General features: G+C 44.6%; 1 protein-coding gene across 5 annotated transcripts in view; it reads left to right on the top strand.

The window, feature by feature from the left end:
- Positions 1-15,064, top strand: part of PPP1R9A (protein phosphatase 1 regulatory subunit 9A) — a 145,032-nt gene that overhangs the window by 78,631 nt on the left and 51,337 nt on the right. For all 5 annotated transcript variants that reach the window (XM_069959403.1, XM_069959406.1, XM_069959404.1 and 2 more), the window contains exons 3-4: positions 5,263-5,395; positions 12,080-12,200. In XM_069959403.1, coding sequence (XP_069815504.1) covers positions 5,263-5,395; positions 12,080-12,200 — 254 coding nt within the window. The remainder of the gene's footprint in view (positions 1-5,262; positions 5,396-12,079; positions 12,201-15,064) is intronic.

Genomic DNA, 15,064 nt, shown 5'->3' with positions numbered 1-15,064 from the left:
CACCGTGAATCCGCTTGACTTATCTGTCAGTTTCTGCGTTTGTCTTCCGCCGCTCTTCCCTGCCGGTCTCGCTTTAGGTCAACATGAGGATTACATTTAATTGCTATTAGTTTCTCTTGTAGAACTGTCCATTACTGTCCCCAGCTTCTTATCTGACCTCCTCCGACACTCCTAAAACGTCTTACTGCCTCCTCATATGTAGGGCTTCTCCAGACCCCGATACTCAGAAATCCACCTCCCTGTTATCTCCAACCTAAAATCCAGCAATGGACGTTCATCGTTCTCCTTCAGGCCCCACCTTCCGCTTTACCTGTTTGATGTCCCATGGAAGAAGTTGTATTCTAGGCTCGTTGGTAGGGTATGTCAACGATGTCCAATTGGTAGAGGTCCAACTTTTGTGACCACCACTATAAAAGTGGCCGAAGCACTAGGAAAATGGACTCCACGTTGGCTTTTCATGGAGGCACTTAATAGTTGATGGATGACTGTAAAGCCTTGAAGTAGAGCAGACAGGAGACAAGGTGGCATGAAGGTTTCCTACTGCCAATGTCTAGGGATGGTTGGAGGTCACCACAGTTGTATCTCCACCAATGGGACTTGGTCTCCATTCTTGTCTGTAATGAGACAACCCCTTTAAAATGACATGTATAGCACTGGGTAACATCCTGGTTATGTGATGCATATTGCTACCCCACAGAGACTCAAGTAGTGCCGACTAGAGATAAACACACTAGAGATGAGTGCAAGTCGCGCATGCTCAAGTTCGATCGTTCGGCATTTGAATACTGACCTTAGGTTTATGGCTGTATCCATGTTTTCCAGGACTCCCTAGGGCTGAATCCAACTTCTTTAGCCATCGGTAATCAAATGCTGAGCGATCAGACTCGAGCATGCTCCAGTTGCACTCATCCCTAGTGCTGACTTATTCCCTGGGTAGTGACAGCAATCTCCAAAATCTTTAAAGACATTGTCTGGGAAATATATATACTTGGCAAGGTTGCAGAGAACATGTCAGTAATGTATACTTACCTGTCCCATTCCCCCCCACCCCCACCGGCACTGACTGATCCTTGGTCACCCTCTCTGCACTGTTGTGTGGTTTAAGCACATCTGATGACGTCCCGTTCCCATAGGAAATTGCCGCTCAGTATAGAGTCAATGTTGAGTGGCCATTTACAATGGAAGCAGGACATCATTGTACGTTATGAAAACACAGGCAACAGAACAGGTGTCCCGGGATCTGGCAGCGGCGGAGGAAACAGGAGAGGTAAGTAAACATTACTGACATGTCCTCTGCACCCCCAACAGCTTGGCCAACTATTCATTTTTTCCCCGACAACCTCTTTAAGGGTCTCTTCACTCCATGGTACCACTATCGGACGTAGCACTCTTCGCAGTTTCCAGTGGTGAAAAAATGCAGGAATAGGGTGAGGTAAGTACTGCAACTATGCACCCATATTGCCTCCACTCCAGCAATTTGTTGCATTTTTTGACACCAGTCCTCTACCTTCACCCCTGTGTTTTTTCTTCCTTGGAATCTCTTCAAACTCTCTTCCAAATGTCTATGACATTGATGGAGACAATGATGACGGGTGACCACCATCAGTGTACATGGCACCATAGTACAAAGATGATAAGTGAAGGACTAAATGGTATTTAGGTCATGACAAAGCCAAGTGAAAAGTTCACGGCAGCGATAGTAACGTCAGATTAATTATTCCGGAACCCGTCGCCTTCCCGAGACCTGGCGAGTAGCCAGATAGTGTCACAGCGTATCTGTGAGCCTGCCTACTATAGACGTCTGACCTGTTTACCGTCATGTATCGGCATTATGCAAACCTATGCACTCAAAAGCTGCATTATATCTGACTTTCATGCTGTTTTACCAGAATTCTCTGATTCTTATTGCGTTAGCATTTTCACATCCAGTATGGAGAGTACATGGTGCCCAGTATACAGGCGTCACATCCCTACGTGCTTGTACTAGTGCCGGCATCAGCAAGATTCCTGCAACGCCTAATGCATTTTTGTGGAAGGGACGGAAGAGCTGTCTTCCAGTTACAGAATTCGATCATCTATCTGCAGCCGGTTTAGTGCTGTCTAGATGGGTGTGGATGGACCCTCCATTCAGATTTCCAGGTGGTTGTTCCCATATTCACCAATTTGGTGGCTGTGTACTAGATATCAAAGCGGAATCTGCTATAATGATTATGTTTTACTGCCTTATATCACTACAGTAGGGCCGATCTGTATATACTTCTTGTTTGGGTCTTGTATACAGCTGTATACAGATCACCCCCCCTAGTGGTGGCAGCATGGAGCCACAATGATTACATTTGTACTGATCTCTGTTGTGATGTCGGGAATCGTCGTATCTGGTGGATTTGTACATTACTATGAACGTTTGCGCTGCTTTTTATGTGCATTTTAAGGTAAATTATGCAAAGTCTCAACAATTTCCTGGCACTGTTGGATGTTTTTGTTATTTTTCCATCTGTTTACGCTCGGAGGATCAGATCAATCTCTGGAAATATTCCCCCACATACCTGCGGGGAGGTTAGGCAGCGAAGAAGACGCAACAACCCTCCGACCTCAGTACGAGGCGTAGTGATCTGATCCGAGGTGATGAGGTCACTGTGTCAGGGTGCGGAGGATTGGGTCGGGTTACCGGCAGCCGACTTCACAGAACTTTATTACGAGCCGTTATATTGCTTGGGCGGTGTATCAGGCAAATAACGGCCTAAATGCCTCGGCTTCATTTCATCATACATTTCCAATGTCGCTTTAAGCTGCGTCCAGGAACCGTAACGGTGACTGACGGCCAAAGAATCCTGTTCTGTACGTGTGCAAAAGCTTCCTCCAGAGTCATAGCCGTCCGACCTTCCTGCCCATAAACACTGGTGGCAGCCATATTTGTGTGAGAGGGGAGAAATCCTCTGCCAGAGGTCACAGCTCCCCCATATACAGTTTCAGCCACAGCTCCCCCATATACAGTGTCAGCCACAGCTCCCCCATATATAGTGTCAGCCACAGCTCCCCCATATATAGTGTCAGCCACAGCTCCCCATATACAGTGTCAGCCACAGCTCCCCCATATACAGTGTCAGCTACAGCTCCCCCATATACAGTGTCAGCTACAGCTCCCCCATATACAGTGTCAGCCACAGCTCCCCCATATATAGTGTCAGCCACAGCTCCCCCATATATAGTGTCAGCCACAGCTCCCCCATATATAGTGTCAGCCACAGCTCCCCCATATATAGTGTCAGCCACAGCTCCCCCATATATAGTGTCAGCCACAGCTCCCCCATATATAGTGTCAGCCACAGCTCCCCCATATATAGTGTCAGCCACAGCTCCCCCATATATAGTGTCAGCCACAGCTCCCCCATATACAGTGTCAGCCACAGCTCCCCCATATATAGTGTAAGCCACAGCCCCCACATATATAGTGTCAGCCACAGCTCCCCCATATATAGTGCCAGCTACAGCTCCCCCATATATAGTGTCAGCCACAGCTCCCCCATATACAGTGCCAGCTACAGCTCCCCCATATATAGTTACAGCCACAGCTCTACCATATATAGTGTCAGCCACAGCTCCCCCATATATAGTGTCAGATACAGCTCCCCCATATATAGTGTCAGACACAGCTCCCCCATATATAGTGTCAGCCACAGCTCCCCCATATACAGTGTCAGATACAGCTCCCCCATATATAGTGTCAGCCACAGCTCCCCCATATATAGTGTCAGCCACAACTCCCCCATATACAGTGTCAGCCACAGCTCCCCCATATACAGTGTCAGCCACAGCTCCCCCATATATAGTGTCAGCTACAGCTCCCCCATTTATAGTGTCAGCCACAGCTCCCCCATATACAGTGTCAGCTACAGCTCCCCCATATACAGTGTCAGCGACAGCTCCCTCATATACAGTGCCAGCCACAGCTCCCCCATATATAGTGTCAGCCACAGCTCCCCCATATACAGTGTCAGCGACAGCTCCCTCATATACAGTGTCAGCCACAGCTCCCCCATATACAGTGTCAGACACAGCTCCCCCATATACAGTGTCAGACACAGCTCCCCTATATACAGTGCCAGCCACAGCTCCCTTATATATAGTGTCAGCCACAGCTCCCCCATATATAGTGTCAGCCACAGCTCCCCCATATACAGTGTCAGCGACAGCTCCCTCATATACAGTGTCAGCCACAGCTCCCCCATATACAGTGTCAGACACAGCTCCCCCATATACAGTGTCAGACACAGCTCCCCTATATACAGTGCCAGCCACAGCTCCCTTATATATAGTGTCAGCCACAGCTCCCCCATATACAGTGTAGGGGGCTATATATTTATGTTGGAGCTGGCAGGGGCTGTGTTTATGGTGGAGCTGTCATGGCGTGTGATGACAGTAACTATTAGATTTAGTAGACGGCCATTACCCTGGCATTTCATCATAGCTCGTCTTGTCTTCTACCTAATACGATGTCTCCCCTAGGCCGCTGCTGCTATAAATGAATATTAATATTTGGCAGAAGCTTTATCTGAGCTTTTTATAAGACGCCATCTGACACTCAGGACAAATCCCAGGAAAGAAACCTCTATCTAAAGACCCCATATAGGAACATAAGATAGATAGATAGGAGATAGATAGATAGATAGATAGATAGATAGATAGATAGGAGATAGATAGATAGATAGATAGATAGATAGATAGATAGATAGATAGATAGATAGGAGATAGATAGATAGATAGATAGATAGATAGATAGATAGATAGATAGATAGATAGGAGGGAGATAGATAGATAGATAGGAGGGAGATAGATAGATAGATAGATAGATAGATAGATAGATAGATAGATAGATAGATAGGAGATAGATAGATAGGAGATTGATAGATAGATAGATAGATATATAGGAGATAGATAGATAGATAGATAGATAGATAGGAGATAGATAGATAGATAGATAGATAAATAGATAGATAGATAGATAGGAGATAGATAGATAGATAGATAGATAGGAGATGGATAGGGGATAGATAGGAGATAGATAGATAGATAGGAGATAGATAGATAGATAGGAGATAGAAAGGAGATAGATAGACACGTTGTACTATGACGCTCATGTAGTAACACGTAACCTGTGGCTCATTGGCTCCTGTGATCCATCATCCTGTGACTGTCAGTGCATGCTGGGATTTGTGGTTCGCCATATTTTGCATCTTATCTCGTTTTTTTTTTTTTACACAGGTGTTTAACACTTATTCTAATGAAGATTACGACAGGCGGAACGATGAGGTGGACCCGGTGGCGGCTTCGGCTGAGTATGAGCTGGAGAAGCGAGTGGAGAAGCTGGATCTATTCCCGGTGGATCTGGAGAAAGGTAAGGTTTTCGTCACGCTAATTGAAAATTAATCGGATGTTTCCGTGGGGAATGGAAGCAGCTTGTTCTAATGAGAGAGGTGTCATGGCCGTACACCGCGCCAGGTATCAGATCGCAGCCGTGTAACAGATAGCCTCATTAACCCCGCGGTGAGAACGGCAAGTGGGACACTGTCATACAGTGATTGGACTGTGTAATACCTGATGTATAGCAACCTACACGTATACCCATGTATCTCTATAACACATCCGTAGGAGAGGAGATCCTGCTCCCATATATCTCTATAGCACACCCTCAGAAGAGAGCATCCTGCTCCCCTATATCTCTATAGCACACCCTCAGAAGAGAGGAGATCCTGCCCCCCTATATCTCTATAGCACACCCTCAGAAGAGAGGAGATCCTGCCCCCCTATATCTCTATAGCACACCCTCAGAAGAGAGAAGATCCTGCTCCCATATATCTCTATAGCACACCCTCAGAGGAGGAGATCCTGCTACCCTATATATCTATAGCACACCCTCAGAAGAGAGGATCCTGCTCCCCTATATCTCTATAGCACACCCTCAGAGGAGGAGAGGATCCTGCTCCCCTATATCTCTATAGCACACCCTCAGAAGAGAGGATCCTGCTCCCATATATCTCTATAGCACACCCTCAGAAGAGAGGATCCTGCTCCCCTATATCTCTATAGCACACCCTCAGAAGAGAGGAGATGCTGCTCCCATATATCTCTATAGCACACCCTCAGGAGAGAGGATCCTGCTCCCCTATATCTCTATAGCACACCCTCAGAAGAGAGGAGATGCTGCTCCCCTATATATCTATAGCACACCCTCAGAGGAGGAGATCCTGCTACCCTATATCTCTATAGCACACCCTCAGAAGAGAGGAGATCCTGCTCCCCTATATCTCTATAGCATACCCTCAGAGGAGGAGAGGATCCTGCTCCCCTATATCTCTATAGCACACCCTCAGAAGAGAGGATCCTGCTCCCATATATCTCTATAGCACACCCTCAGAAGAGAGGATACCGCTCCCCTATATCTCTATAGCACACCCTCAGAAGAGAGGAGATGCTGCTCCCATATATCTCTATAGCACACCCTCAGGAGAGAGGATCCTGCTCCCCTATATCTCTATAGCACACCCTCAGAAGAGAGGAGATGCTGCTCCCCTATATATCTATAGCACACCCTCAGAAGAGGAGATCCTGCTCCCTTATACCTCTATAGCACACCCTCAGAGGAGGAGATCCTGCTCCCCTGTATCTCTATAGCACACCCTCAGAAGAGAGGAGATCCTGCCCCCTATATCTCTATACAGTAGCACACCATCAGAAGAGAGGAGATCCTGCTCCCCTATATCTCTATAGCACACCCTCAGAAGAGAGATCCTGCTCCCCTATATCTCTATAGCACACCCTCAGAAGAGAGGACCCTGCTCCCCTATATCTCTATAACACACCCTCAGAAGAGAAAGGATGCTGCTCCCCTATATCTCTATAGCACACCCTAGAGGAGGAAATCCTGCTCCCCTATATCTCTATAGCACACCCTCACAAGAGAGGAGATGCTGCTCTTCTATATCTCTAAGTCACAAGCTTAGAAGCTGCAGCAGCATGGGGAACATTACAGAGCAGTACTGAGCAGTATATACTCTAAATCCAGCTCTGAGGTGAGATGTTAACAGTGTTTTCTATATCTCAGAGTGCCCCATTTTTCTGCCTCCTCACCTCTATATCCTACTGTCAGAAGCACAGATCTGCTAGTTCAGGGTCCAAGACAGAGTTTAGTAGTTTTTTCAGGGTGAATGGTGAATTTAAGAGAGGCTGAGAGCCATTTCCTCTGATTATATATATTACAAAGTTTGGATTTACTTGTACTGTTGATTTACGGAAATTTTGTTGAAATTGCAGCAACCCTTAAAATGGGTTGTTGACCCAATTTTTCTTTCAGATCAAGCGGTGCCATAAAGTGACAGTAATTTGTAATTTACTTAAGGCCCTATTCCACGTAACGATTATCGCCCGTTTTCAGCCGATATCGGCGGTTATGGCCGATAATTGTTCTGTGGAATAGAAGGCAACGATGAACGATGTCGGCTGATCGTTGCGTCGTTTGTCTTTCAAACATGTTAAAAGACAAACGACTGTCATAACTGCGATCTGTTGCCCGTCGCTTCCTGGAGTAGGAGCAGCGGGAGCAGACCGCCGCTATCCTCAATGGGCTTACCGGACAATCTAGCGATCACCTGGGCAGCCCAATTTGCAGCTTCCCGGGGCCACCCCCGGACTCAAGCGCTCGCTGCTGCCACGCGGAATAGCGGCGGCAGCGAGCGGGGAACGAGGAACAAATGAGTGCTGATATCCTCTCATCTGCCCGTTGGAATAGGGCCTTTACTATTTTTATTAAAAATCTCCAGTCTTCCAGTACTTACCAGCTGCTGTATGCCCTGCAGGAAGTGGTGTATCCTTTCCAGTCTGACACAGCGCTCTCTGCTGCCACCTCTGTCCATATCAGGAACTGTCCAGAGCAGCAGCAAATCCCCATAGAAAATCTCTCCTGCTCTGGACAGTTCCTGACACAGACAGAGGTGGCAGCAGAGAGCACTGTGTCAGACTGGAAAGAATACATCACTTCCTGCAGGACATTCAGCAGCTGATAAGTACTGGAAGACAAAAAATTTCAAATCCCTACCCCTTTAACTTACTGCTGATAAAGCATAGGAAATGCTGGCCACGATGGGCCCTTCATAATTTAGTAGTAGTTATATGAGGGATGATGAGGGTTATTCTGCTGAGAGTCATGGAGGGGCACTGCTGGCCCAGCACCCATCAGCATCCCCATTTGTTTGCGGCTGTGCCTCCTCCATCTTCTCCATACTGTATATACCATAGGTGTCACACTCAGGGCCTACAGCTGTTGTGAAACTACAATTCCCATCATGCCTGGGTAGGTAAAGCTTTAGCTGTGGGTCCAGGCATGATGGGAATTGTAGTTTTGCAGCAGCTGGCGGACCTGAGCGTTACACCCCTGGTATATACCATGGGGGAGATTTATCAACCATGGTGTAAAGTGAGACTAGCTCAGTTGCCCCTAGCAACCAATCAGATTCCACCTCTCATCCCTCACAGACTCTTTGGAAAATGAAAGGTAGAATCTGATTGGTTGCTCGGGGCAACTGAGACAGTCTCACTTTATGCCATGGTTGATAAATCTCTCCCTATATCCTATAGGAGTCCCAGTGCTCGCGGTGGATGACTGCGCACGCCTTTGTGCACACCTTGTCCTCCGGCAGGTTGTAATGTCACCTCGCAGGAGGCCTGAAGCCTGCCGTCTCCTCTCCCCGTGACCTTCAGCGTTTTGTGCCGGGCCTCAGGTGTGGATCCATTGATCGTACGCTTCATCAGGTCGACTCCAGCACGTCACCGCTGCCATGTGAGCTAATAATAACGCCAGCGGAGTGCAGATTACCTGTAATTACAGGAAGCCTCACAGCATCCTCTGCTGGCCATGCAGTGCAGGTGCAGCTATAAGACAATCCTACAGGACCATGCAGGATGTATAGTCTCTGGGGTCTGCAGGTATATGCCTACCCCATGCCTAGTCTGATTGGGTGGGATAGAGGTATAGCCCCCTACCTTCCCTGTACAGTGAGGTGGGATGAGGCCAGGAGAGGAGCTGGTGATCCCTACACTGGGGAGATGGAGCTGCAGCTATCGCACTTGCTCACTATCTGTTTTCCATTAAAGCCATCATCCAGGGCAGATCAGATCTCCTTGCAGGGATCTCACAGAAGACGCTGCTCCTTCTCTGCCTGCTAAAGGGTTAATAGCGGTAATGGGCTTGGAGCTGGCACGTGCCATAATCCCTTCTAATAAATTAGTGTGTACAACGTCCGTACGGGGTATAAAAGCTGGTTAGAATTAAGAACCAGGCGGCTTCTGATTGGACAAAGAAAGACGTATCATATCGCTGCAGCCAATGAGGATCTGCCGGGGATCAGTGCAGTGATAGATAGGAGATAGATAGATAGATAGATAGATAGATAGATAGATAGATAGATAGATAGATAGATAGATAGAAAGATAGATAGATAGATAGATAGATAGATAGATAGATAGATAGATAGATAGATAGAAAGATAGATAGATAGGAGATAGATAGATAGATAGGAGATAGATAATAGATAGATAGATAGATAGATAGATAGATAGATAGATAGATAGGAGATAGATAGATAGATAGATAGATAGATAGATAGATAGATAGGAGATAGATAGATAGATAGATAGGAGATAGATAGATAAATAGGGAGATAGATAGGAGATAGATAGATAGGAGATAGATAGATAGATAGATAGATAGATAGATAGATAGATAGGAGATGATAGATAGATAGATAGGAGATAGATAGGAGATAGATAGGAGATAGATAGATAGATAGATAGATAGATAGATAGATAGATAGATAGATAGATAGGGAGATAGATAGATAGATAGATAGATAGATAGATAGATAGATAGGAGATAGATAGATAGATAGATAGATAGATAGATAGGAGATAGATAGATAGATAGATAGATAGATAGATAGATAGATAGGAGATGATAGATAGATAGATAGATAGATAGATAGATAGATAGGAGATAGATAGATAGATAGATAGATAAATAGGAGATGATAGATAGATAGATAGATAGATAGATAGATAGATAGATAGGAGATAGATAGATAGATAGATAGATAGATAGATAGATAGATAGATAGATAGGAGATAGATAGATAGATAGATAGATAGATAGATAGATAGGAGATAGATAGATAGATAGGAGATAGATAGATAGATAGATAGATAATAGATAGATAGATAGATAGATAGATAGATAGATAGGAGATAGATAGATAGGGAGATAGATAGGAGATAGATAGATAGATAGATAGATAGATAGATAGATAGGAGATAGATAGATAGATAGGAGATAGATAGATAGATAGATAGATAGATAGATAGATAGATAGATAGATAGGAGATAGATAGATAGATAGATAGATAGATAGATAGGTAGATAATAGATAGATAGATAGAAGATAGATAGATAGATAGGAGATAGAAGATAGATAGATAGATAGGAGATAGATAGATAGATAGATAGATAGATAGATAGATAGATAGGAGATAGATAGATAGATAGATAGATAGGAGATAGATAGATAGATAGATAGATAGGAGATAGATAGATTGATAGATAGATAGATAGGAGATAGATAGATAGATAGGAGATAGAAGATAGATAGATAGATAGGAGATAGATAGATAGATAGATAGATAGATAGATAGATAGATAGATAGATAGATAGATAGGAGATAGATAGATAGATAGATAGGAGATAGATAGATAGATAGATAGATAGATGAGAGACAACACATGTCTTGTACATATCACTGAGCTCTTAGGGGGACATTTATTAAGTCCGGCGTTTTCTGCGCCGGACTTAAAAATGCCCCCGCTTTCCGGCGCTATGGAGATTTATGTAGAGGCGGACTGCCTCTACATAAATCCTGTGCGAGCCGGTGCGCACGGCCGAAAACCTACGCCAGCTGAGGACTGGAGTAGGTTTTCGGCGTATCTTTAAAAAAAAAAAAAAGATAAATCGAGCGGTCCGCGCCCACCGTTCCGCCCCCTCCACACCCCCTCTCTGCCCCTCCGGCGTAAAGAGCCGATTTGCGAATATTTTATTTGCAAATCGCCCGTTTTGCGAATAAAATATTCGCAAATCGGCTCTTTACGCCGAAAAAAAAAATACGTCGGATGATACGTGTCCTGATAGCACTCCTAGAGGTGACCACCCTCCTATGCGATGACCTCTACATCATCACACCAGTAGGGGGCAGTGTGTCCTCCCCACATCATCACACCAGCAGGGGGAAGTATCTGCTCTCCACATCATCACACCAGCAGGGGGCAGTGTGTCCTCCCCATATCATCACACAAGCAGGGGGCAGTGTGTCCTGCCCACATCATCACACCAGCAGGGGGCAGTGTGTCCTTCCCACATCCTTACAGCAGCAGGGGGCAGTGTGTCCTCCCCACATGATCAAACCAGCAGGGGGCAGTATGTCCCTCCCACATCCTTACAGCAGCAGGGGGAAGGGTGTCCTCCCCACATCATCACACAAGCAGGGGGCAATGTGTTCTGCCCACATCATAACACCAGCAGGGGCAGTGTGAAACTTCTGTCCATAATATTGATGTAATACTATGGAGTCAGCAGATATATCTCCAGCCATCATCCATAGACTACCTAGAAATGCAGGGCCATGCTGCTGTATATAAAACTACTGCAGATTCTAGTGGTTGTCCGGTGTTTCAATCACCCATCACCTCTTCAGGCATAATAGAATACTGTGTTCCCAGCTACATGTGTACTATTCTATTTGCATTGTACGTTTTCCCTCTGGTTTAATCAGTATAGATTATAGATTGAGTGATTGGCTTGTATCTCTGGCACGAGGCTCGGTTCATAGCTTCCATATGGAGTTGTGTTACAATAATGTGGCGTCATCTAGTGGCCAGTCCCTGGAAGTTCTCCATCATGGAAACCAGTGCAATGCCTGTATAAGATATATGAGGCTTACTGGGGATGAATGTTATCTCTAATCCTGTGACTTTCCCTTCCAGATGAAGAAGGCCTCGGCGTCAGTATCATCGGCATGGGGGTGGGAGCCGACACTGGACTGGAAAAACTCGGAATATTTGTTAAGACTGTGACGGAAGGAGGAGCTGCCCAAAGAGATGGAAGGTGAAGGCTGTGATGGTATAATAGCGGCCACACATGGGACTGATTCTCCTCTCATTCATTTTAAAGGGGTAGTCTGGTGAAAAAACTACTGGCTGCGTAGGGCTAGTAGTTGTAGTAGCAGTAATAGTAGTACTACAGTATAGAATGTGATATACAAAGCAGGAGGTGTGCAGCTGGGTAGGGGTAGTAGTAGTGGCACCAGGGTTAGTAGTAGTAGTAATAGTATAAGTAGTAGTGGCACCAGGGTTAGTAGTAGTAATAGTATTAGTAGTAGTGGCACCAGGGTTAGTAGTAGTAATAGTATAAGTAGTAGTGGCACCAGGGTTAGTAGTAGTAATAGTATTAGTAGTAGTATTAGTAGTAGTGGCACCAGGGTTAGTAGTAGTAATAGTATAAGTAGTAGTGGCACCAGGGTTAGTAGTAGTAGTAATAGTATAAGTAGTAGTGGCACCAGGGTTAGTAGTAGTAATAGTATTAGTAGTAGTGGCACCAGGGTTAGTAGTAGTAATAGTATTAGTAGTAGTGGCACCAGGGTTAGTAGTATCAATAATAGTAGTAGTAGTAGTAGTGGCACCAGGGTTAGTAGTAGTAATAGTATTAGTAGAAGTATTAGTAGTAGTGGCACCAGGCTTAGTAGTAGTAGTATTAGTAGTAGTGGCACCAGGGTTAGTAGTAGTAATAGTATTAGTAGTAGTATTAGTAGTAGTGGCACCAGGGTTAGTAGTATCAATAATAGTAGTAGTAGTAGTGGTACCAGGGTTAGTAGTAGTAATAGTATTAGTAGTAGTAATAGTATAAGTAGTAGTGGCACCAGGGTTAGTAGTAGTAATAGTATTAGTAGTAGTAATAGTATAAGTAGTAGTGGCACCAGGGTTAGTAGTAGTAATAGTATTAGTAGTAGTGGCACCAGGGTTAGTAGTAGTAATAGTATTAGTAGTAGTGGCACCAGGGTTAGTAGTAATAATAATAGTATTAGTAGTAGTAATAGTATTAGTAGTAGTGGCACCAGGGTTAGTAGTAGTAATAGTATTAGTAGTAGTGGCACCAGGGTTAGTAGTAATAATAATAGTATTAGTAGTAGTAATAGTATTAGTAGTAGTGGCACCAGGGTTAGTAGTAGTAATAGTATTAGTAGTAGTGGCACCAGGGTTAGTAGTAATAATAATAGTATTAGTAGTAGTGGCACCAGGGTTAGTAGTAGTAATAGTATTAGTAGTAGTGGCACCAGGGTTAGTAGTAATAATAATAGTATTAGTAGTAGTAATAGTATTAGTAGTAGTGGCACCAGGGTTAGTAGTAGTAATAGTATTAGTAGTAGTGGCACCAGGGTTAGTAGTAATAATAATAGTAGTAGTAGTAAAAGGAGTAGCACCAGGGTTAGTAGTAGTAGGAGTAATAAGAGTAGGAGTTGTACCAGAGTTAGTATTAGCAATAGTAGTATCAGGGTTACTAGAAAGAGGAGTAGTAACAGCAGCAGCAGCAGCAGGTTTAGTAGTTGTAGTAACAGGTTTAGTTGTAGTATTAGTAGAAGGGTTAGTAGTAGCAGCAGCAGCGTTAGTAGTAGTTGTAGCAGCAAGGTTAGTTGTAGTGTTAGTAGTAGTAACAGAGTAAGTAGTAGTATACAGTAGTTACAGGGCTAGTAATGGTATTGGTAGTAGCAACAGGGCTATTAGTTACAGGGCTAGTATTAGTAGTAGTAACAGGGCTAGTAGTAGTATTAATAGTGGTAACATGGTTAGTAGTAGTAGTATTAGTCGTAGTAACAGGTCTTGTAGTAGCAATAAACTAAATAAAATGTCAGATTTTGTTATTTTCATGCTGAGAAGCTGTCAGGGGACGTGTCAGGGGATGTGTCAGGGGATGTGTCAGGGGACGTGTCAGGGGACGTGTCAGGGTTTGGGTTATTCATGAGGAATCACCACCATTTCTCTGGACATTGAGTGTCACATGATGCTGGCTGTAACTGTTCTCCATGTTCTGATGACCCGTATATATACAGTATATATATATATATATCAGCTTTATTGTATATACTGCTGTCATAGAAAAAATGATCCCACTCCCCCCTATGTAAGTGCAGTAATTGTGACTGCTATGAGGGAGTGTACTGGAGTGTGGCGTATGTTCCAGTAACTACCATAATCAGCACATCAGATAATTGTGGTCCTCGCACACTTATGTCACACTTGCCAGGCTGATGGGCGCAGCATTAGTCATGGAGCTCTGTAATACAAGTGACAGAAGCAGAACGTGTTATCTCAGAGGATGGAACCTCCACCGACCCGTGAGCACTGTCAGAGGCTGCAATTTAAAGGGAACACGTCACTTTATAACAGGGGTAGGGAACCTTGGCTTTTTAGTTGTTGCAAAACTACAACTCCCATCATGTCTGGACAGCCAAAGCTTTAGCTGCAGAGCCGAGGTTCCCCACCCCTAATCTATTGGCTGTAAACTATGGGGGCCTAGAAATGGGAAGCTGGTGATCTAGTGATCCAGTAGTTTATTGTGGAGTTACAGGCAGTCCAGCGATGTATCGTTCATCCTAAAGGGTTAACGTTACCTCTTTCTATGCCGTATCAGTGGGATAATAATCCATCCCTGATAGAAGGAGGTTTTGCTCTGTATTTCCTGGGAATCAGATGTCAGAGCTTTGTGTTCTCCATGAGCCCTGATGTTATACTGGGGGATGTCCATGGCTTCTCAACCTCTGTATTATGCACTGTCCACCTAGTGATTCAGTGGCGTTCCCTGATCTAGTGGTGCTTTACTGATCTCTGGTGATCAACTGGTGCACAGGTCTATTCCTGATGATCTACTGGTATATAGTCCATTCCTGATGATCTGCTGGTGCATTGTCTATTCCT

This window comes from Dendropsophus ebraccatus, chromosome 2 (genome assembly GCF_027789765.1).
Source record: "Dendropsophus ebraccatus isolate aDenEbr1 chromosome 2, aDenEbr1.pat, whole genome shotgun sequence".
Lineage (NCBI taxonomy): Eukaryota > Metazoa > Chordata > Amphibia > Anura > Hylidae > Dendropsophus > Dendropsophus ebraccatus.
This window is presented reverse-complemented; position numbering and strand designations above follow the sequence as displayed.